The 21,023-nt window shown below is 46.7% G+C and overlaps 2 protein-coding genes across 11 annotated transcripts in view; one reads left to right on the plus strand and one right to left on the minus strand.

The window, feature by feature from the left end:
- The window catches only part of LOC128329916 (uncharacterized), a 481,088-nt gene that overhangs the window by 255,831 nt on the left and 204,234 nt on the right, over window positions 1-21,023 (minus strand). The gene's annotated exons all lie outside the window — the stretch shown is intronic.
- Window positions 13,878-21,023, plus strand: part of LOC128329917 (uncharacterized) — a 31,708-nt gene continuing 24,562 nt past the window's right edge. For all 4 annotated transcript variants that reach the window (XM_053261841.1, XM_053261843.1, XM_053261842.1 and 1 more), the window contains exons 1-4: window positions 13,878-14,302; window positions 15,656-15,856; window positions 17,210-17,410; window positions 18,764-19,827. In XM_053261841.1, the coding sequence (XP_053117816.1) occupies window positions 14,125-14,302; window positions 15,656-15,856; window positions 17,210-17,410; window positions 18,764-19,827 (1,644 nt within the window). In that variant the 5' untranslated portion in view covers window positions 13,878-14,124. The remainder of the gene's footprint in view (window positions 14,303-15,655; window positions 15,857-17,209; window positions 17,411-18,763; window positions 19,828-21,023) is intronic.

The raw sequence follows: 21,023 nt of genomic DNA on the forward strand, positions 1-21,023 counted from the left end.
CTATTGTGTTAATATAGCTACAAGGCTCTTTGTTGTGATTTTGCCAGTAACACTTATAGATTTTCAAACAGCTAGAAACTTCCTTTAAAACAAATAAAGCTGAGATTTATGCTCCTTCCAGCAGCAATAAATGGTACACGTTTAAGTGGATTCTTACTGAAACTACACATACTCCCATAGGTTTCCATGCTGCTTCTTAGTAGCTGCTTCTTATTCTCAGGCCACACACTGCTCACAGACCTTGTGCTATTTTCTCAGCACCAACTGTTGGCCAGCTCTTGCATTCCTTTCTTTTACAATGTGGTGACTGAAAGCATTGGCTGGCAGGTGCTGCTGAGAAAATAGAGCAAGGTCTATGATCAGTGTGTAGTCAGAGAATAAGATCTTCATAGAAAGCAGTTTAGAAGCTATTGGGAACATTTGTACTATCAGTAAGAACCCACTCTGAACTTATGCAGAAGCTTTCAGCTTCACAGAGTTGATTGTGTCTGGAAAGTACCTTATATGCACACTAAGACTGCAACCTGGACATTCTCACAGAAGGCATCTTTCTTGGAATTTGGGGGTCACTTAGCGGGGTGCAGAAACAAGCACACAGAGATCACAAAGCAAGGACATAGATGCAAGCAGTGCTGGATGTACAGTAACTTTGCCCCCAAAGCAAAACATCATCCTGAAACCAAAAACTGCTTTTCTCCAGAATCCTCTTAGGATCTCTGCCAGCCAGCTCCAAACTCCAGCCATGGTGGCAGGGGGGCATAGCTTGGTGGGAGGGCACATGGCTTACATGCAAGAGGTTCAGTTCCTGTCTTCTCCAGTTAGAAGATCTTAGATCAGGCCTGCTCAACTTCGGCCCTCCTGCAGTAGTAGTTGGCCTACTACTCCCATAACCCCTGGCTATTGGCCACTGTAATGGGGGATTATGGGAGCTGTAGTTCAAAAACAGCAAGGGGGCCAAAACTGAGCAGGCCTGACTTAGATGGTACGTCTCGGAAAGTGCGGTTTGCTTGAGATCTTGAAAATCTGTTAATCAGAGTACTCAGTACTGGGCTAAATAGACCAGTGGTCTCAACTCCATATGAGGCAGCCGCCTTCATATATTCATAATGTTTCCAGCTCTCCTTGTACCCTAAATCCCACCGCCACTTAGACCAGGCAAACGAGTTCCACAGCTTCTTCCTCTCTTGCAGATCAGTTGACCATCCAAAAATCCAGGATGATTTGCTGCACTGACTAGCTGACACATAGAGCAAAGCTGCTCCAGTGCAGCAAGAAAGCAGCCTAAGAGAACTTCTCAACTAACCGTAGTGGGGAAACTGCAGTTTTTGATGTCTTCCCCTGGAAGCCCTTTGTGCCAGTTGAAAACATGTCCCTTAGGGCTGTGCAATTATCAGGGACATATTTCTGGGTGTCACAGAGGACTTCCTGAGGAAGGGGGAGGGGCATCAAAAATTGCAATTCCCTGCTGCACCGATGCAATTTGTTGGGAAATCCTGTTAGTTTGTTTTCTTGCTAACTGTTGCATCCTTGCTCTGCATGTAATTGACAGGATGATATGCACTAATACATTTGTCCCTTTACAACTTCTCTTCTTGCAACGTGCTAATCTGAGCATCAAGTGCCTCTGGACTTTGGATGATAATGTTCCTTTCTTCTTTTTTCTGAGCAGAGAAAGATGAGGCTTTGAACAGGATGCAAAAAGAAGTCATGAAGGCATTGGAAACCAGGAAGCTGAATGCCAGCAGTACACTGAACATTGTGCCTGAGAAACTTTTACACAGCAACATAACAATGAAGGTCACCGTGAGGCAGAGAAACACCAATTTAGGTGAACTCAACCCACACCTTTTGAAATCGGTCCAGGAATTAGGTAAGCTGAAACCTAAAGAGGTCCTGCAAATCAAGTGGAATGACACGTCTGAACTGAAAAAGCTGTACATGCTGGCCAATTTGCTACAGATGGCACTCAGCGAACAAGTAACAGAAGATAAGAGGGGCAGGCAAGGGGGACCGCGCCAAGTAGCACGCCGGTCTGCTTGGAAGCGGTCTCTTATGCAGTCCACAACTAGCTTCTCCTTGTTGACAGCTTCCATCATGGTGGATAATGACGCTGCTGACTTGACTGGCCGAGTACTTATCATTCCGAAACATGTCAATCAGTCAAGCCAGCATAGATGCAAGCAGTGCTGGATGTACAGTAACTTTGCCCCCAAAGCAAAACATCATCCTGAAACCAAAAACTGCTTTTCTCCAGAATCCTCTTAGGATCTCTGCCAGCCAGCTCCAAACTCCAGCCATGGTGGCAGGGGGGCATAGCTTGGTGGGAGGGCACATGGCTTACATGCAAGAGGTTCAGTTCCTGTCTTCTCCAGTTAGAAGATCTTAGATCAGGCCTGCTCAACTTCGGCCCTCCTGCAGTAGTAGTTGGCCTACTACTCCCATAACCCCTGGCTATTGGCCACTGTAATGGGGGATTATGGGAGCTGTAGTTCAAAAACAGCAAGGGGGCCAAAACTGAGCAGGCCTGACTTAGGTGGTACGTCTCGGAAAGTGCGGTTTGCTTGAGATCTTGAAAATCTGTTAATCAGAGTACTCAGTACTGGGCTAAATAGACCAGTGGTCTCAACTCCATATGAGGCAGCCGCCTTCATATATTCATAATGTTTCCAGCTCTCCTTGTACCCTAAATCCCACCGCCACTTAGACCAGGCAAACGAGTTCCACAGCTTCTTCCTCCCTTGCAGATCGGTTGACCATCCAAAAATCCAGGATGATTTGCTGCACTGACTAGCTGACACATAGAGCAAAGCTGCCCCAGTGCAGCAAGAAAGCAGCCTAAGAGAACTTCTCAACTAACCGTAGTGGGGAAACTGCAGTTTTTGATGTCTTCCCCTGGAAGCCCTTTGTGCCAGTTGAAAACATGTCCCTTAGGGCTGTGCAATTATCAGGGACATATTTCTGGGTGTCACAGAGGACTTCCTGAGGAAGGGGGAGGGGCATCAAAAATTGCAATTCCCTGCTGCACCGATGCAATTTGTTGGGAAATCCTGTTAGTTTGTTTTCTTGCTAACTGTTGCATCCTTGCTCTGCATGTAATTGACAGGATGATATGCACTAATACATTTGTCCCTTTACAACTTCTCTTCTTGCAACGTGCTAATCTGAGCATCAAGTGCCTCTGGACTTTGGATGATAATGTTCCTTTCTTCTTTTTTCTGAGCAGAGAAAGATGAGGCTTTGAACAGGATGCAAAAAGAAGTCATGAAGGCGTTGGAAACCAGGAAGCTGAATGCCAGCAGTACACTGAACATTGTGCCTGAGAAACTTTTACACAGCAACATAACAATGAAGGTCACCGTGAGGCAGAGAAACACCAATTTAGGTGAACTCAACCCACACCTTTTGAAATCGGTCCAGGAATTAGGTAAGCTGAAACCTAAAGAGGTCCTGCAAATCAAGTGGAATGACACGTCTGAACTGAAAAAGCTGTACATGCTGGCCAATTTGCTACAGATGGCACTCAGCGAACAAGTAACAGAAGATAAGAGGGGCAGGCAAGGGGGACCGCGCCAAGTAGCACGCCGGTCTGCTTGGAAGCGGTCTCTTATGCAGTCCACAACTAGCTTCCCCTTGTTGACAGCTTCCATCATGGTGGATAATGACGCTGCTGACTTGACTGGCCGAGTACTTATCATTCCGAAACATGTCAATCAGTCAAGCCAGCATAGATGCAAGCAGTGCTGGATGTACAGTAACTTTGCCCCCAAAGCAAAACATCATCCTGAAACCAAAAACTGCTTTTCTCCAGAATCCTCTTAGGATCTCTGCCAGCCAGCTCCAAACTCCAGCCATGGTGGCAGGGGGGCATAGCTTGGTGGGAGGGCACATGGCTTACATGCAAGAGGTTCAGTTCCTGTCTTCTCCAGTTAGAAGATCTTAGATCAGGCCTGCTCAACTTCGGCCCTCCTGCAGTAGTAGTTGGCCTACTACTCCCATAACCCCTGGCTATTGGCCACTGTAATGGGGGATTATGGGAGCTGTAGTTCAAAAACAGCAAGGGGGCCAAAACTGAGCAGGCCTGACTTAGATGGTACGTCTCGGAAAGTGCGGTTTGCTTGAGATCTTGAAAATCTGTTAATCAGAGTACTCAGTACTGGGCTAAATAGACCAGTGGTCTCAACTCCATATGAGGCAGCCGCCTTCATATATTCATAATGTTTCCAGCTCTCCTTGTACCCTAAATCCCACCGCCACTTAGACCAGGCAAACGAGTTCCACAGCTTCTTCCTCCCTTGCAGATCGGTTGACCATCCAAAAATCCAGGATGATTTGCTGCACTGACTAGCTGACACATAGAGCAAAGCTGCCCCAGTGCAGCAAGAAAGCAGCCTAAGAGAACTTCTCAACTAACCGTAGTGGGGAAACTGCAGTTTTTGATGTCTTCCCCTGGAAGCCCTTTGTGCCAGTTGAAAACATGTCCCTTAGGGCTGTGCAATTATCAGGGACATATTTCTGGGTGTCACAGAGGACTTCCTGAGGAAGGGGGAGGGGCATCAAAAATTGCAATTCCCTGCTGCACCGATGCAATTTGTTGGGAAATCCTGTTAGTTTGTTTTCTTGCTAACTGTTGCATCCTTGCTCTGCATGTAATTGACAGGATGATATGCACTAATACATTTGTCCCTTTACAACTTCTCTTCTTGCAACGTGCTAATCTGAGCATCAAGTGCCTCTGGACTTTGGATGATAATGTTCCTTTCTTCTTTTTTCTGAGCAGAGAAAGATGAGGCTTTGAACAGGATGGAAAAAGAAGTCATGAAGGCGTTGGAAAACAGGAAGCTGAATGCCAGCAGTACACTGAACATTGTGCCTGAGAAACTTTTACACAGCAACATAACAATGAAGGTCACCGTGAGGCAGAGAAACACCAATTTAGGTGAACTCAACCCACACCTTTTGAAATCGGTCCAGGAATTAGGTAAGCTGAAACCTAAAGAGGTCCTGCAAATCAAGTGGAATGACACGTCTGAACTGAAAAAGCTGTACATGCTGGCCAATTTGCTACAGATGGCACTCAGAGAACAAGTAACAGAAGATAAGAGGGGCAGGCAAGGGGGACCTCGCCAAGTAGCACGCCGGTCTGCTTGGAAGCGGTCTCTTATGCAGTCCAAAACTAGCTTCCCCTTGTTGACAGCTTCCATCATGGTGGATAATGACGCTGCTGACTTGACTGGCCGAGTACTTATCATTCCGAAACATGTCAATCAGTCAAGCCAGCATAGATGCAAGCAGTGCTGGATGTACAGTAACTTTGCCCCCAAAGCAAAACATCATCCTGAAACCAAAAACTGCTTTTCTCCAGAATCCTCTTAGGATCTCTGCCAGCCAGCTCCAAACTCCAGCCATGGTGGCAGGGGGGCATAGCTTGGTGGGAGGGCACATGGCTTACATGCAAGAGGTTCAGTTCCTGTCTTCTCCAGTTAGAAGATCTTAGATCAGGCCTGCTCAACTTCGGCCCTCCTGCAGTAGTAGTTGGCCTACTACTCCCATAACCCCTGGCTATTGGCCACTGTAATGGGGGATTATGGGAGCTGTAGTTCAAAAACAGCAAGGGGGCCAAAACTGAGCAGGCCTGACTTAGATGGTACGTCTCGGAAAGTGCGGTTTGCTTGAGATCTTGAAAATCTGTTAATCAGAGTACTCAGTACTGGGCTAAATAGACCAGTGGTCTCAACTCCATATGAGGCAGCCGCCTTCATATATTCATAATGTTTCCAGCTCTCCTTGTACCCTAAATCCCACCGCCACTTAGACCAGGCAAACGAGTTCCACAGCTTCTTCCTCTCTTGCAGATCAGTTGACCATCCAAAAATCCAGGATGATTTGCTGCACTGACTAGCTGACACATAGAGCAAAGCTGCTCCAGTGCAGCAAGAAAGCAGCCTAAGAGAACTTCTCAACTAACCGTAGTGGGGAAACTGCAGTTTTTGATGTCTTCCCCTGGAAGCCCTTTGTGCCAGTTGAAAACATGTCCCTTAGGGCTGTGCAATTATCAGGGACATATTTCTGGGTGTCACAGAGGACTTCCTGAGGAAGGGGGAGGGGCATCAAAAATTGCAATTCCCTGCTGCACCGATGCAATTTGTTGGGAAATCCTGTTAGTTTGTTTTCTTGCTAACTGTTGCATCCTTGCTCTGCATGTAATTGACAGGATGATATGCACTAATACATTTGTCCCTTTACAACTTCTCTTCTTGCAACGTGCTAATCTGAGCATCAAGTGCCTCTGGACTTTGGATGATAATGTTCCTTTCTTCTTTTTTCTGAGCAGAGAAAGATGAGGCTTTGAACAGGATGCAAAAAGAAGTCATGAAGGCATTGGAAACCAGGAAGCTGAATGCCAGCAGTACACTGAACATTGTGCCTGAGAAACTTTTACACAGCAACATAACAATGAAGGTCACCGTGAGGCAGAGAAACACCAATTTAGGTGAACTCAACCCACACCTTTTGAAATCGGTCCAGGAATTAGGTAAGCTGAAACCTAAAGAGGTCCTGCAAATCAAGTGGAATGACACGTCTGAACTGAAAAAGCTGTACATGCTGGCCAATTTGCTACAGATGGCACTCAGCGAACAAGTAACAGAAGATAAGAGGGGCAGGCAAGGGGGACCGCGCCAAGTAGCACGCCGGTCTGCTTGGAAGCGGTCTCTTATGCAGTCCACAACTAGCTTCTCCTTGTTGACAGCTTCCATCATGGTGGATAATGACGCTGCTGACTTGACTGGCCGAGTACTTATCATTCCGAAACATGTCAATCAGTCAAGCCAGCATAGATGCAAGCAGTGCTGGATGTACAGTAACTTTGCCCCCAAAGCAAAACATCATCCTGAAACCAAAAACTGCTTTTCTCCAGAATCCTCTTAGGATCTCTGCCAGCCAGCTCCAAACTCCAGCCATGGTGGCAGGGGGGCATAGCTTGGTGGGAGGGCACATGGCTTACATGCAAGAGGTTCAGTTCCTGTCTTCTCCAGTTAGAAGATCTTAGATCAGGCCTGCTCAACTTCGGCCCTCCTGCAGTAGTAGTTGGCCTACTACTCCCATAACCCCTGGCTATTGGCCACTGTAATGGGGGATTATGGGAGCTGTAGTTCAAAAACAGCAAGGGGGCCAAAACTGAGCAGGCCTGACTTAGGTGGTACGTCTCGGAAAGTGCGGTTTGCTTGAGATCTTGAAAATCTGTTAATCAGAGTACTCAGTACTGGGCTAAATAGACCAGTGGTCTCAACTCCATATGAGGCAGCCGCCTTCATATATTCATAATGTTTCCAGCTCTCCTTGTACCCTAAATCCCACCGCCACTTAGACCAGGCAAACGAGTTCCACAGCTTCTTCCTCCCTTGCAGATCGGTTGACCATCCAAAAATCCAGGATGATTTGCTGCACTGACTAGCTGACACATAGAGCAAAGCTGCCCCAGTGCAGCAAGAAAGCAGCCTAAGAGAACTTCTCAACTAACCGTAGTGGGGAAACTGCAGTTTTTGATGTCTTCCCCTGGAAGCCCTTTGTGCCAGTTGAAAACATGTCCCTTAGGGCTGTGCAATTATCAGGGACATATTTCTGGGTGTCACAGAGGACTTCCTGAGGAAGGGGGAGGGGCATCAAAAATTGCAATTCCCTGCTGCACCGATGCAATTTGTTGGGAAATCCTGTTAGTTTGTTTTCTTGCTAACTGTTGCATCCTTGCTCTGCATGTAATTGACAGGATGATATGCACTAATACATTTGTCCCTTTACAACTTCTCTTCTTGCAACGTGCTAATCTGAGCATCAAGTGCCTCTGGACTTTGGATGATAATGTTCCTTTCTTCTTTTTTCTGAGCAGAGAAAGATGAGGCTTTGAACAGGATGGAAAAAGAAGTCATGAAGGCGTTGGAAAACAGGAAGCTGAATGCCAGCAGTACACTGAACATTGTGCCTGAGAAACTTTTACACAGCAACATAACAATGAAGGTCACCGTGAGGCAGAGAAACACCAATTTAGGTGAACTCAACCCACACCTTTTGAAATCGGTCCAGGAATTAGGTAAGCTGAAACCTAAAGAGGTCCTGCAAATCAAGTGGAATGACACGTCTGAACTGAAAAAGCTGTACATGCTGGCCAATTTGCTACAGATGGCACTCAGAGAACAAGTAACAGAAGATAAGAGGGGCAGGCAAGGGGGACCTCGCCAAGTAGCACGCCGGTCTGCTTGGAAGCGGTCTCTTATGCAGTCCAAAACTAGCTTCCCCTTGTTGACAGCTTCCATCATGGTGGATAATGACGCTGCTGACTTGACTGGCCGAGTACTTATCATTCCGAAACATGTCAATCAGTCAAGCCAGCATAGATGCAAGCAGTGCTGGATGTACAGTAACTTTGCCCCCAAAGCAAAACATCATCCTGAAACCAAAAACTGCTTTTCTCCAGAATCCTCTTAGGATCTCTGCCAGCCAGCTCCAAACTCCAGCCATGGTGGCAGGGGGGCATAGCTTGGTGGGAGGGCACATGGCTTACATGCAAGAGGTTCAGTTCCTGTCTTCTCCAGTTAGAAGATCTTAGATCAGGCCTGCTCAACTTCGGCCCTCCTGCAGTAGTAGTTGGCCTACTACTCCCATAACCCCTGGCTATTGGCCACTGTAATGGGGGATTATGGGAGCTGTAGTTCAAAAACAGCAAGGGGGCCAAAACTGAGCAGGCCTGACTTAGATGGTACGTCTCGGAAAGTGCGGTTTGCTTGAGATCTTGAAAATCTGTTAATCAGAGTACTCAGTACTGGGCTAAATAGACCAGTGGTCTCAACTCCATATGAGGCAGCCGCCTTCATATATTCATAATGTTTCCAGCTCTCCTTGTACCCTAAATCCCACCGCCACTTAGACCAGGCAAACGAGTTCCACAGCTTCTTCCTCTCTTGCAGATCAGTTGACCATCCAAAAATCCAGGATGATTTGCTGCACTGACTAGCTGACACATAGAGCAAAGCTGCTCCAGTGCAGCAAGAAAGCAGCCTAAGAGAACTTCTCAACTAACCGTAGTGGGGAAACTGCAGTTTTTGATGTCTTCCCCTGGAAGCCCTTTGTGCCAGTTGAAAACATGTCCCTTAGGGCTGTGCAATTATCAGGGACATATTTCTGGGTGTCACAGAGGACTTCCTGAGGAAGGGGGAGGGGCATCAAAAATTGCAATTCCCTGCTGCACCGATGCAATTTGTTGGGAAATCCTGTTAGTTTGTTTTCTTGCTAACTGTTGCATCCTTGCTCTGCATGTAATTGACAGGATGATATGCACTAATACATTTGTCCCTTTACAACTTCTCTTCTTGCAACGTGCTAATCTGAGCATCAAGTGCCTCTGGACTTTGGATGATAATGTTCCTTTCTTCTTTTTTCTGAGCAGAGAAAGATGAGGCTTTGAACAGGATGCAAAAAGAAGTCATGAAGGCATTGGAAACCAGGAAGCTGAATGCCAGCAGTACACTGAACATTGTGCCTGAGAAACTTTTACACAGCAACATAACAATGAAGGTCACCGTGAGGCAGAGAAACACCAATTTAGGTGAACTCAACCCACACCTTTTGAAATCGGTCCAGGAATTAGGTAAGCTGAAACCTAAAGAGGTCCTGCAAATCAAGTGGAATGACACGTCTGAACTGAAAAAGCTGTACATGCTGGCCAATTTGCTACAGATGGCACTCAGCGAACAAGTAACAGAAGATAAGAGGGGCAGGCAAGGGGGACCGCGCCAAGTAGCACGCCGGTCTGCTTGGAAGCGGTCTCTTATGCAGTCCACAACTAGCTTCTCCTTGTTGACAGCTTCCATCATGGTGGATAATGACGCTGCTGACTTGACTGGCCGAGTACTTATCATTCCGAAACATGTCAATCAGTCAAGCCAGCATAGATGCAAGCAGTGCTGGATGTACAGTAACTTTGCCCCCAAAGCAAAACATCATCCTGAAACCAAAAACTGCTTTTCTCCAGAATCCTCTTAGGATCTCTGCCAGCCAGCTCCAAACTCCAGCCATGGTGGCAGGGGGGCATAGCTTGGTGGGAGGGCACATGGCTTACATGCAAGAGGTTCAGTTCCTGTCTTCTCCAGTTAGAAGATCTTAGATCAGGCCTGCTCAACTTCGGCCCTCCTGCAGTAGTAGTTGGCCTACTACTCCCATAACCCCTGGCTATTGGCCACTGTAATGGGGGATTATGGGAGCTGTAGTTCAAAAACAGCAAGGGGGCCAAAACTGAGCAGGCCTGACTTAGGTGGTACGTCTCGGAAAGTGCGGTTTGCTTGAGATCTTGAAAATCTGTTAATCAGAGTACTCAGTACTGGGCTAAATAGACCAGTGGTCTCAACTCCATATGAGGCAGCCGCCTTCATATATTCATAATGTTTCCAGCTCTCCTTGTACCCTAAATCCCACCGCCACTTAGACCAGGCAAACGAGTTCCACAGCTTCTTCCTCCCTTGCAGATCGGTTGACCATCCAAAAATCCAGGATGATTTGCTGCACTGACTAGCTGACACATAGAGCAAAGCTGCCCCAGTGCAGCAAGAAAGCAGCCTAAGAGAACTTCTCAACTAACCGTAGTGGGGAAACTGCAGTTTTTGATGTCTTCCCCTGGAAGCCCTTTGTGCCAGTTGAAAACATGTCCCTTAGGGCTGTGCAATTATCAGGGACATATTTCTGGGTGTCACAGAGGACTTCCTGAGGAAGGGGGAGGGGCATCAAAAATTGCAATTCCCTGCTGCACCGATGCAATTTGTTGGGAAATCCTGTTAGTTTGTTTTCTTGCTAACTGTTGCATCCTTGCTCTGCATGTAATTGACAGGATGATATGCACTAATACATTTGTCCCTTTACAACTTCTCTTCTTGCAACGTGCTAATCTGAGCATCAAGTGCCTCTGGACTTTGGATGATAATGTTCCTTTCTTCTTTTTTCTGAGCAGAGAAAGATGAGGCTTTGAACAGGATGCAAAAAGAAGTCATGAAGGCGTTGGAAACCAGGAAGCTGAATGCCAGCAGTACACTGAACATTGTGCCTGAGAAACTTTTACACAGCAACATAACAATGAAGGTCACCGTGAGGCAGAGAAACACCAATTTAGGTGAACTCAACCCACACCTTTTGAAATCGGTCCAGGAATTAGGTAAGCTGAAACCTAAAGAGGTCCTGCAAATCAAGTGGAATGACACGTCTGAACTGAAAAAGCTGTACATGCTGGCCAATTTGCTACAGATGGCACTCAGCGAACAAGTAACAGAAGATAAGAGGGGCAGGCAAGGGGGACCGCGCCAAGTAGCACGCCGGTCTGCTTGGAAGCGGTCTCTTATGCAGTCCACAACTAGCTTCCCCTTGTTGACAGCTTCCATCATGGTGGATAATGACGCTGCTGACTTGACTGGCCGAGTACTTATCATTCCGAAACATGTCAATCAGTCAAGCCAGCATAGATGCAAGCAGTGCTGGATGTACAGTAACTTTGCCCCCAAAGCAAAACATCATCCTGAAACCAAAAACTGCTTTTCTCCAGAATCCTCTTAGGATCTCTGCCAGCCAGCTCCAAACTCCAGCCATGGTGGCAGGGGGGCATAGCTTGGTGGGAGGGCACATGGCTTACATGCAAGAGGTTCAGTTCCTGTCTTCTCCAGTTAGAAGATCTTAGATCAGGCCTGCTCAACTTCGGCCCTCCTGCAGTAGTAGTTGGCCTACTACTCCCATAACCCCTGGCTATTGGCCACTGTAATGGGGGATTATGGGAGCTGTAGTTCAAAAACAGCAAGGGGGCCAAAACTGAGCAGGCCTGACTTAGATGGTACGTCTCGGAAAGTGCGGTTTGCTTGAGATCTTGAAAATCTGTTAATCAGAGTACTCAGTACTGGGCTAAATAGACCAGTGGTCTCAACTCCATATGAGGCAGCCGCCTTCATATATTCATAATGTTTCCAGCTCTCCTTGTACCCTAAATCCCACCGCCACTTAGACCAGGCAAACGAGTTCCACAGCTTCTTCCTCCCTTGCAGATCGGTTGACCATCCAAAAATCCAGGATGATTTGCTGCACTGACTAGCTGACACATAGAGCAAAGCTGCCCCAGTGCAGCAAGAAAGCAGCCTAAGAGAACTTCTCAACTAACCGTAGTGGGGAAACTGCAGTTTTTGATGTCTTCCCCTGGAAGCCCTTTGTGCCAGTTGAAAACATGTCCCTTAGGGCTGTGCAATTATCAGGGACATATTTCTGGGTGTCACAGAGGACTTCCTTAGGAAGGGGGAAGGGCATCAAAAATTGCAATTCCCTGCTGCACCGATGCAATTTGTTGGGAAATCCTGTTAGTTTGTTTTCTTGCTAACTGTTGCATCCTTGCTCTGCATGTAATTGACAGGATGACATGCACTAATACATTTGTCCCTTTACAACTTCTCTTCTTGCAACGTGCTAATCTGAGCATCAAGTGCCTCTGGACTTTGGATGATAATGTTCCTTTCTTCTTTTTTCTGAGCAGAGAAAGATGAGGCTTTGAACAGGATGGAAAAAGAAGTCATGAAGGCGTTGGAAACCAGGAAGCTGAATGCCAGCAGTACACTGAACATTGTGCCTGAGAAACTTTTACACAGCAACATAACAATGAAGGTCACCGTGAGGCAGAGAAACACCAATTTAGGTGAACTCAACCCACACCTTTTGAAATCGGTCCAGGAATTAGGTAAGCTGAAACCTAAAGAGGTCCTGCAAATCAAGTGGAATGACACGTCTGAACTGAAAAAGCTGTACATGCTGGCCAATTTGCTACAGATGGCACTCAGCGAACAAGTAACAGAAGATAAGAGGGGCAGGCAAGGGGGACCGCGCCAAGTAGCACGCCGGTCTGCTTGGAAGCGGTCTCTTATGCAGTCCACAACTAGCTTCTCCTTGTTGACAGCTTCCATCATGGTGGATAATGACGCTGCTGACTTGACTGGCCGAGTACTTATCATTCCGAAACATGTCAATCAGTCAAGCCAGCATAGATGCAAGCAGTGCTGGATGTACAGTAACTTTGCCCCCAAAGCAAAACATCATCCTGAAACCAAAAACTGCTTTTCTCCAGAATCCTCTTAGGATCTCTGCCAGCCAGCTCCAAACTCCAGCCATGGTGGCAGGGGGGCATAGCTTGGTGGGAGGGCACATGGCTTACATGCAAGAGGTTCAGTTCCTGTCTTCTCCAGTTAGAAGATCTTAGATCAGGCCTGCTCAACTTCGGCCCTCCTGCAGTAGTAGTTGGCCTACTACTCCCATAACCCCTGGCTATTGGCCACTGTAATGGGGGATTATGGGAGCTGTAGTTCAAAAACAGCAAGGGGGCCAAAACTGAGCAGGCCTGACTTAGGTGGTACGTCTCGGAAAGTGCGGTTTGCTTGAGATCTTGAAAATCTGTTAATCAGAGTACTCAGTACTGGGCTAAATAGACCAGTGGTCTCAACTCCATATGAGGCAGCCGCCTTCATATATTCATAATGTTTCCAGCTCTCCTTGTACCCTAAATCCCACCGCCACTTAGACCAGGCAAACGAGTTCCACAGCTTCTTCCTCCCTTGCAGATCGGTTGACCATCCAAAAATCCAGGATGATTTGCTGCACTGACTAGCTGACACATAGAGCAAAGCTGCCCCAGTGCAGCAAGAAAGCAGCCTAAGAGAACTTCTCAACTAACCGTAGTGGGGAAACTGCAGTTTTTGATGTCTTCCCCTGGAAGCCCTTTGTGCCAGTTGAAAACATGTCCCTTAGGGCTTTGCAATTATCAGGGACATATTTCTGGGTGTCACAGAGGACTTCCTGAGGAAGGGGGAGGGGCATCAAAAATTGCAATTCCCTGCTGCACCGATGCAATTTGTTGGGAAATCCTGTTAGTTTGTTTTCTTGCTAACTGTTGCATCCTTGCTCTGCATGTAATTGACAGGATGATATGCACTAATACATTTGTCCCTTTACAACTTCTCTTCTTGCAACGTGCTAATCTGAGCATCAAGTGCCTCTGGACTTTGGATGATAATGTTCCTTTCTTCTTTTTTCTGAGCAGAGAAAGATGAGGCTTTGAACAGGATGCAAAAAGAAGTCATGAAGGCGTTGGAAACCAGGAAGCTGAATGCCAGCAGTACACTGAACATTGTGCCTGAGAAACTTTTACACAGCAACATAACAATGAAGGTCACCGTGAGGCAGAGAAACACCAATTTAGGTGAACTCAACCCACACCTTTTGAAATCGGTCCAGGAATTAGGTAAGCTGAAACCTAAAGAGGTCCTGCAAATCAAGTGGAATGACACGTCTGAACTGAAAAAGCTGTACATGCTGGCCAATTTGCTACAGATGGCACTCAGCGAACAAGTAACAGAAGATAAGAGGGGCAGGCAAGGGGGACCGCGCCAAGTAGCACGCCGGTCTGCTTGGAAGCGGTCTCTTATGCAGTCCACAACTAGCTTCCCCTTGTTGACAGCTTCCATCATGGTGGATAATGACGCTGCTGACTTGACTGGCCGAGTACTTATCATTCCGAAACATGTCAATCAGTCAAGCCAGCATAGATGCAAGCAGTGCTGGATGTACAGTAACTTTGCCCCCAAAGCAAAACATCATCCTGAAACCAAAAACTGCTTTTCTCCAGAATCCTCTTAGGATCTCTGCCAGCCAGCTCCAAACTCCAGCCATGGTGGCAGGGGGGCATAGCTTGGTGGGAGGGCACATGGCTTACATGCAAGAGGTTCAGTTCCTGTCTTCTCCAGTTAGAAGATCTTAGATCAGGCCTGCTCAACTTCGGCCCTCCTGCAGTAGTAGTTGGCCTACTACTCCCATAACCCCTGGCTATTGGCCACTGTAATGGGGGATTATGGGAGCTGTAGTTCAAAAACAGCAAGGGGGCCAAAACTGAGCAGGCCTGACTTAGATGGTACGTCTCGGAAAGTGCGGTTTGCTTGAGATCTTGAAAATCTGTTAATCAGAGTACTCAGTACTGGGCTAAATAGACCAGTGGTCTCAACTCCATATGAGGCAGCCGCCTTCATATATTCATAATGTTTCCAGCTCTCCTTGTACCCTAAATCCCACCGCCACTTAGACCAGGCAAACGAGTTCCACAGCTTCTTCCTCCCTTGCAGATCGGTTGACCATCCAAAAATCCAGGATGATTTGCTGCACTGACTAGCTGACACATAGAGCAAAGCTGCCCCAGTGCAGCAAGAAAGCAGCCTAAGAGAACTTCTCAACTAACCGTAGTGGGGAAACTGCAGTTTTTGATGTCTTCCCCTGGAAGCCCTTTGTGCCAGTTGAAAACATGTCCCTTAGGGCTGTGCAATTATCAGGGACATATTTCTGGGTGTCACAGAGGACTTCCTGAGGAAGGGGGAGGGGCATCAAAAATTGCAATTCCCTGCTGCACCGATGCAATTTGTTGGGAAATCCTGTTAGTTTGTTTTCTTGCTAACTGTTGCATCCTTGCTCTGCATGTAATTGACAGGATGATATGCACTAATACATTTGTCCCTTTACAACTTCTCTTCTTGCAACGTGCTAATCTGAGCATCAAGTGCCTCTGGACTTTGGATGATAATGTTCCTTTCTTCTTTTTTCTGAGCAGAGAAAGATGAGGCTTTGAACAGGATGGAAAAAGAAGTCATGAAGGCGTTGGAAAACAGGAAGCTGAATGCCAGCAGTACACTGAACATTGTGCCTGAGAAACTTTTACACAGCAACATAACAATGAAGGTCACCGTGAGGCAGAGAAACACCAATTTAGGTGAACTCAACCCACACCTTTTGAAATCGGTCCAGGAATTAGGTAAGCTGAAACCTAAAGAGGTCCTGCAAATCAAGTGGAATGACACGTCTGAACTGAAAAAGCTGTACATGCTGGCCAATTTGCTACAGATGGCACTCAGAGAACAAGTAACAGAAGATAAGAGGGGCAGGCAAGGGGGACCTCGCCAAGTAGCACGCCGGTCTGCTTGGAAGCGGTCTCTTATGCAGTCCAAAACTAGCTTCCCCTTGTTGACAGCTTCCATCATGGTGGATAATGACGCTGCTGACTTGACTGGCCGAGTACTTATCATTCCGAAACATGTCAATCAGTCAAGCCAGCATAGATGCAAGCAGTGCTGGATGTACAGTAACTTTGCCCCCAAAGCAAAACATCATCCTGAAACCAAAAACTGCTTTTCTCCAGAATCCTCTTAGGATCTCTGCCAGCCAGCTCCAAACTCCAGCCATGGTGGCAGGGGGGCATAGCTTGGTGGGAGGGCACATGGCTTACATGCAAGAGGTTCAGTTCCTGTCTTCTCCAGTTAGAAGATCTTAGATCAGGCCTGCTCAACTTCGGCCCTCCTGCAGTAGTAGTTGGCCTACTACTCCCATAACCCCTGGCTATTGGCCACTGTAATGGGGGATTATGGGAGCTGTAGTTCAAAAACAGCAAGGGGGCCAAAACTGAGCAGGCCTGACTTAGATGGTACGTCTCGGAAAGTGCGGTTTGCTTGAGATCTTGAAAATCTGTTAATCAGAGTACTCAGTACTGGGCTAAATAGACCAGTGGTCTCAACTCCATATGAGGCAGCCGCCTTCATATATTCATAATGTTTCCAGCTCTCCTTGTACCCTAAATCCCACCGCCACTTAGACCAGGCAAACGAGTTCCACAGCTTCTTCCTCCCTTGCAGATCGGTTGACCATCCAAAAATCCAGGATGATTTGCTGCACTGACTAGCTGACACATAGAGCAAAGCTGCCCCAGTGCAGCAAGAAAGCAGCCTAAGAGAACTTCTCAACTAACCGTAGTGGGGAAACTGCAGTTTTTGATGTCTTCCCCTGGAAGCCCTTTGTGCCAGTTGAAAACATGTCCCTTAGGGCTGTGCAATTATCAGGGACATATTTCTGGGTGTCACAGAGGACTTCCTGAGGAAGGGGGAGGGGCATCAAAAATTGCAATTCCCTGCTGCACCGATGCAATTTGTTGGGAAATCCTGTTAGTTTGTTTTCTTGCTAACTGTTGCATCCTTGCTCTGCATGTAATTGACAGGATGATATGCACTAATACATTTGTCCCTTTACAACTTCTCTTCTTGCAACGTGCTAATCTGAGCATCAAGTGCCTCTGGACTTTGGATGATAATGTTCCTTTCTTCTTTTTTCTGAGCAGAGAAAGATGAGGCTTTGAACAGGATGGAAAAAGAAGTCATGAAGGCATTGGAAAACAGGAAGCTGAATGCCAGCAGTACACTGAACATTGTGCCTGAGAAACTTTTACACAGCAACATAACAATGAAGGTCACCGTGAGGCAGAGAAACACCAATTTAGGTGAACTCAACCCACACCTTTTGAAATCGGTCCAGGAATTAGGTAAGCTGAAACCTAAAGAGGTCCTGCAAATCAAGTGGAATGACACGTCTGAACTGAAAAAGCTGTACATGCTGGCCAATTTGCTACAGATGGCACTCAGAGAACAAGTAACAGAAGATAAGAGGGGCAGGCAAGGGGGACCTCGCCAAGTAGCACGCCGGTCTGCTTGGAAGCGGTCTCTTATGCAGTCCAAAACTAGCTTCCCCTTGTTGACAGCTTCCATCATGGTGGATAATGATGCTGCTGACTTGACTGACCGAGTACTTATCATTCCGAAACATGTCAATCAGTCAAGCCAGCATAGATGCAAGCAGTGCTGGATGTACAGTAACTTTGCCCCCAAAGCAAAACATCACCCTGAAACCAAAAACTGCTTTTCTCCAGAATCCTCTTAGGATCTCTGCCAGCCAGCTCCAAACTCCAGCCATGGTGGGAGGGGGTCATAGCTTGGTGGGAGGGCACATGGCTTACATGCAAGAGGTTCAGTTCCTGTCTTCTCCAGTTAGAAGATCTTAGATCAGGCCTGCTCAACTTCGGACCGCCTGCAGTAGTAGTTGGGCTACTACTCCCATAACCCCTGGCTATTGGCCACTGTAATGGGGGATTATGGGAGCTGTAGTTCAAAAACAGCAAGGGGGCCAAAACTGAGCAGGCCTGACTTAGATGGTACGTCTCGGAAAGTGCGGTTTGCTTGAGATCTTGAAAATCTGTTAATCAGAGTACTCAGTACTGGGCTAAATAGACCAGTGGTCTCAACTCCATATGAGGCAGCCGCCTTCATATATTCATAATGTTTCCAGCTCTCCTTGTACCCTAAATCCCACCGCCACTTAGACCATGCAAACGAGTTCCACAGCTTCTTCCTCCCTTGCAGATCGGTTGACCATCCAAAAATCCAGGATGATTTGCTGCACTGACTAGCTGACACATAGAGCAAAGCTGCCCCAGTGCAGCAAGAAAGCAGCCTAAGAGAACTTCTCAACTAACCGTAGTGGGGAAACTGCAGTTTTTGATGTCTTCCCCTGGAAGCCCTCTGTGCCAGTTGAAAACATGTCCCTGAGGGCTGTGCAATTATCAGGGACATATTTCTGGGTGTTACAGAGGACTTCCTGAGGAAGGGGGAGGGGCATCAAAATTTGCAATTCCCTGCTGCACCGATGCAATTTGTTGGGAAATCCTGCTAGTTTGTTTTCTTGCTAACTGTTGCATCCTTGCTCTGCATGTAATTGACAGGATGATATGCACTAATACATTTGTCCCTTTACAACTTCTCTTCTTGCAACGTGCTAATCTGAGCATCAAGTGCCTCTGGACTTTGGATGATAATGTTCCTTTCTTCTTTTTTCTGAGCAGAGAAAGATGAGGCTTTGAACAGGATGCAAAAAGAAGTCATGAAGGCATTGGAAACCAGGAAGCTGAATGCCAGCAGTACACTGAACATTGTGCCTGAGAAACTTTTACACAGCAACATAACAATGAAGGTCACCGTGAGGCAGAGAAACACCAATTTAGGTGAACTCAACCCACACCTTTTGAAATCGGTCCAGGAATTAGGTAAGCTGAAACCTAAAGAGGTCCTGCAAATCAAGTGGAATGACACGTCTGAACTGAAAAAGCTGTACATGCTGGCCAATTTGCTACAGATGGCACTCAGAGAACAAGTTACAGAAGACTTGATAAGTTACATTCTTATCATTCTGAAACATGTCAGGGAGTCAAGCCAGCAAGACCGCTCTCTGCATGAGGAAGAAACAGCGGCTCCCAGTACCACTACCACTACCACTACCACCACCACTACTACCACTAGCACCACTAGTCCCACTAGTCAGAGTTTGCTGCTGGAGGGTATGTCCAGCTCTTCCCAAAATGAACCTAGTGAAGGAAACTCAGAGCAGACATCACAGAATGCACCATTAATGTCAAAGGAGGCGCTGCTCAACCAGCTCACGCGTGGAACTCAGGAAGGTGGTGTGCCCCAAATCCCAGGAGATAACGCAGAGGCACTCCAAATCCCAGGAGATGACACAGAGGCCTCCCATGAGACACACTGGGAGCATCATGAAGTGAAGACCACTGCTCGCCACAAGCTGAACATCTTGCCCACTGATGATGACTACTTGCTTCAAGGGGACCTTTTTGAAGCTGAGCTGAACAAGCGGCTATCGCCCCTTATCCCAAACACACCAGTGAGGAACCTCATATCCCACACACTCCGTATCCTCAAAATGGACTGTACAGTGTCCAGGGTCCAGTTGGCCTGTGCTACGCTAATCTCCAGAACAGGTCTCCTCATGAAACTATTCAGTGAGAGAGAAAACTTCATGGATAACTCCGCCTTGTGGAAGTCATACTTCTTGTCTATGAAGTACGTCTCCAACTTGGCCACAGGAAGTCCAAGAAAACTGGGGAAATCTGAAGTAAGAGGCAAACCTTGTCAAGCCTGAGGGGTTGTCAAGACTACTAATGGGTTGTCGGGAGCTTGGGCAACAATCAGCTGACCTGGATGTGGCTCCAAAGCTGCTCACTGGGTGTGAACAATGGGAGGCAATGGGAGTTCACCTGGCACTGGCTTCTTGAAAGCATAGAGTCAGCCTATTAAACATTTGGGTTTGTTGTTCATGCTTTATTTTAAAATTTCAATAAACGCAGTTCTGATTTAGACACTGCCTTTAAAAAGTGGTTTGGTAACTGATTCGGTCAATTTGAATTGGTTTTGAATCAATTTAAATTTATTTCATGCAGAAAATACCAAACCCTTTTTGCAGAATATATTTCATGCAGAATAATGTCAAACTCTCATGCAGAATAAGAATATCAAACTCTCACTTGTATCTGTAAAATAAGTACCATGATATCACTTGAGAAACAATGAGGTCATTCTTACGACCAACTCTAGCTGGGCCAGTGCAGCCCAACCTGGGTAGAGCTGCTCATGAGAAGCACCAGGATCGGTCCCAATCCCAGCAGTCCTCGACTGGGTAGTCCAGGTGAGGTAGGAGGGTGTCCATGCACCCTCCTCCCTCACCATCTGGTCATGTGGGCAGCTGGGCTGCTGACAGCTCCTTTCAGGCTGCTGGCAACCATTTTAATGATAGACACCAAGGGAAGGAACAAGCCAGCCTCTAGAGTTTCTCAATGCACAGTGCTGCTCGTGTGGTGCACTGTGGAATTCCTGGAGGCCAGGTTTTGCTTTCCCAGCCTCCAGATTGCTGCACTGCTCATTGCAGTGGCGGTCATGTGGACAGGCAGATGAATGGTGAGCCTGGGAGGGAATGGAGGTTGTGCAGGGAAAGGTAGTTGTGATCCTGCCGCTCCCGCCGCCCTCCCCATCCCCTGCCCCAGTGGTTGTGTGAATGATATATTTTTTACATATATATATATATATATATATATATATATATATATATATATATATAATCTTTTTAATGTATATTTAAAATTTTAACAGAATTTTTCATTTCTGTTAATGGTTTTTACAAACAAAATACATGGAACAGGATTAAAAGAACAGGAAAATAAAATATAAAACGCACAATTAAATAGGTTGTTTTGAACCACATTATTTAGCCACTTATGAATTATGTTAAATAATTATGTTAAATAAATAAATAAA

The sequence above is a fragment of the Hemicordylus capensis genome, chromosome 6, assembly GCF_027244095.1.
Source record: "Hemicordylus capensis ecotype Gifberg chromosome 6, rHemCap1.1.pri, whole genome shotgun sequence".
Lineage (NCBI taxonomy): Eukaryota > Metazoa > Chordata > Lepidosauria > Squamata > Cordylidae > Hemicordylus > Hemicordylus capensis.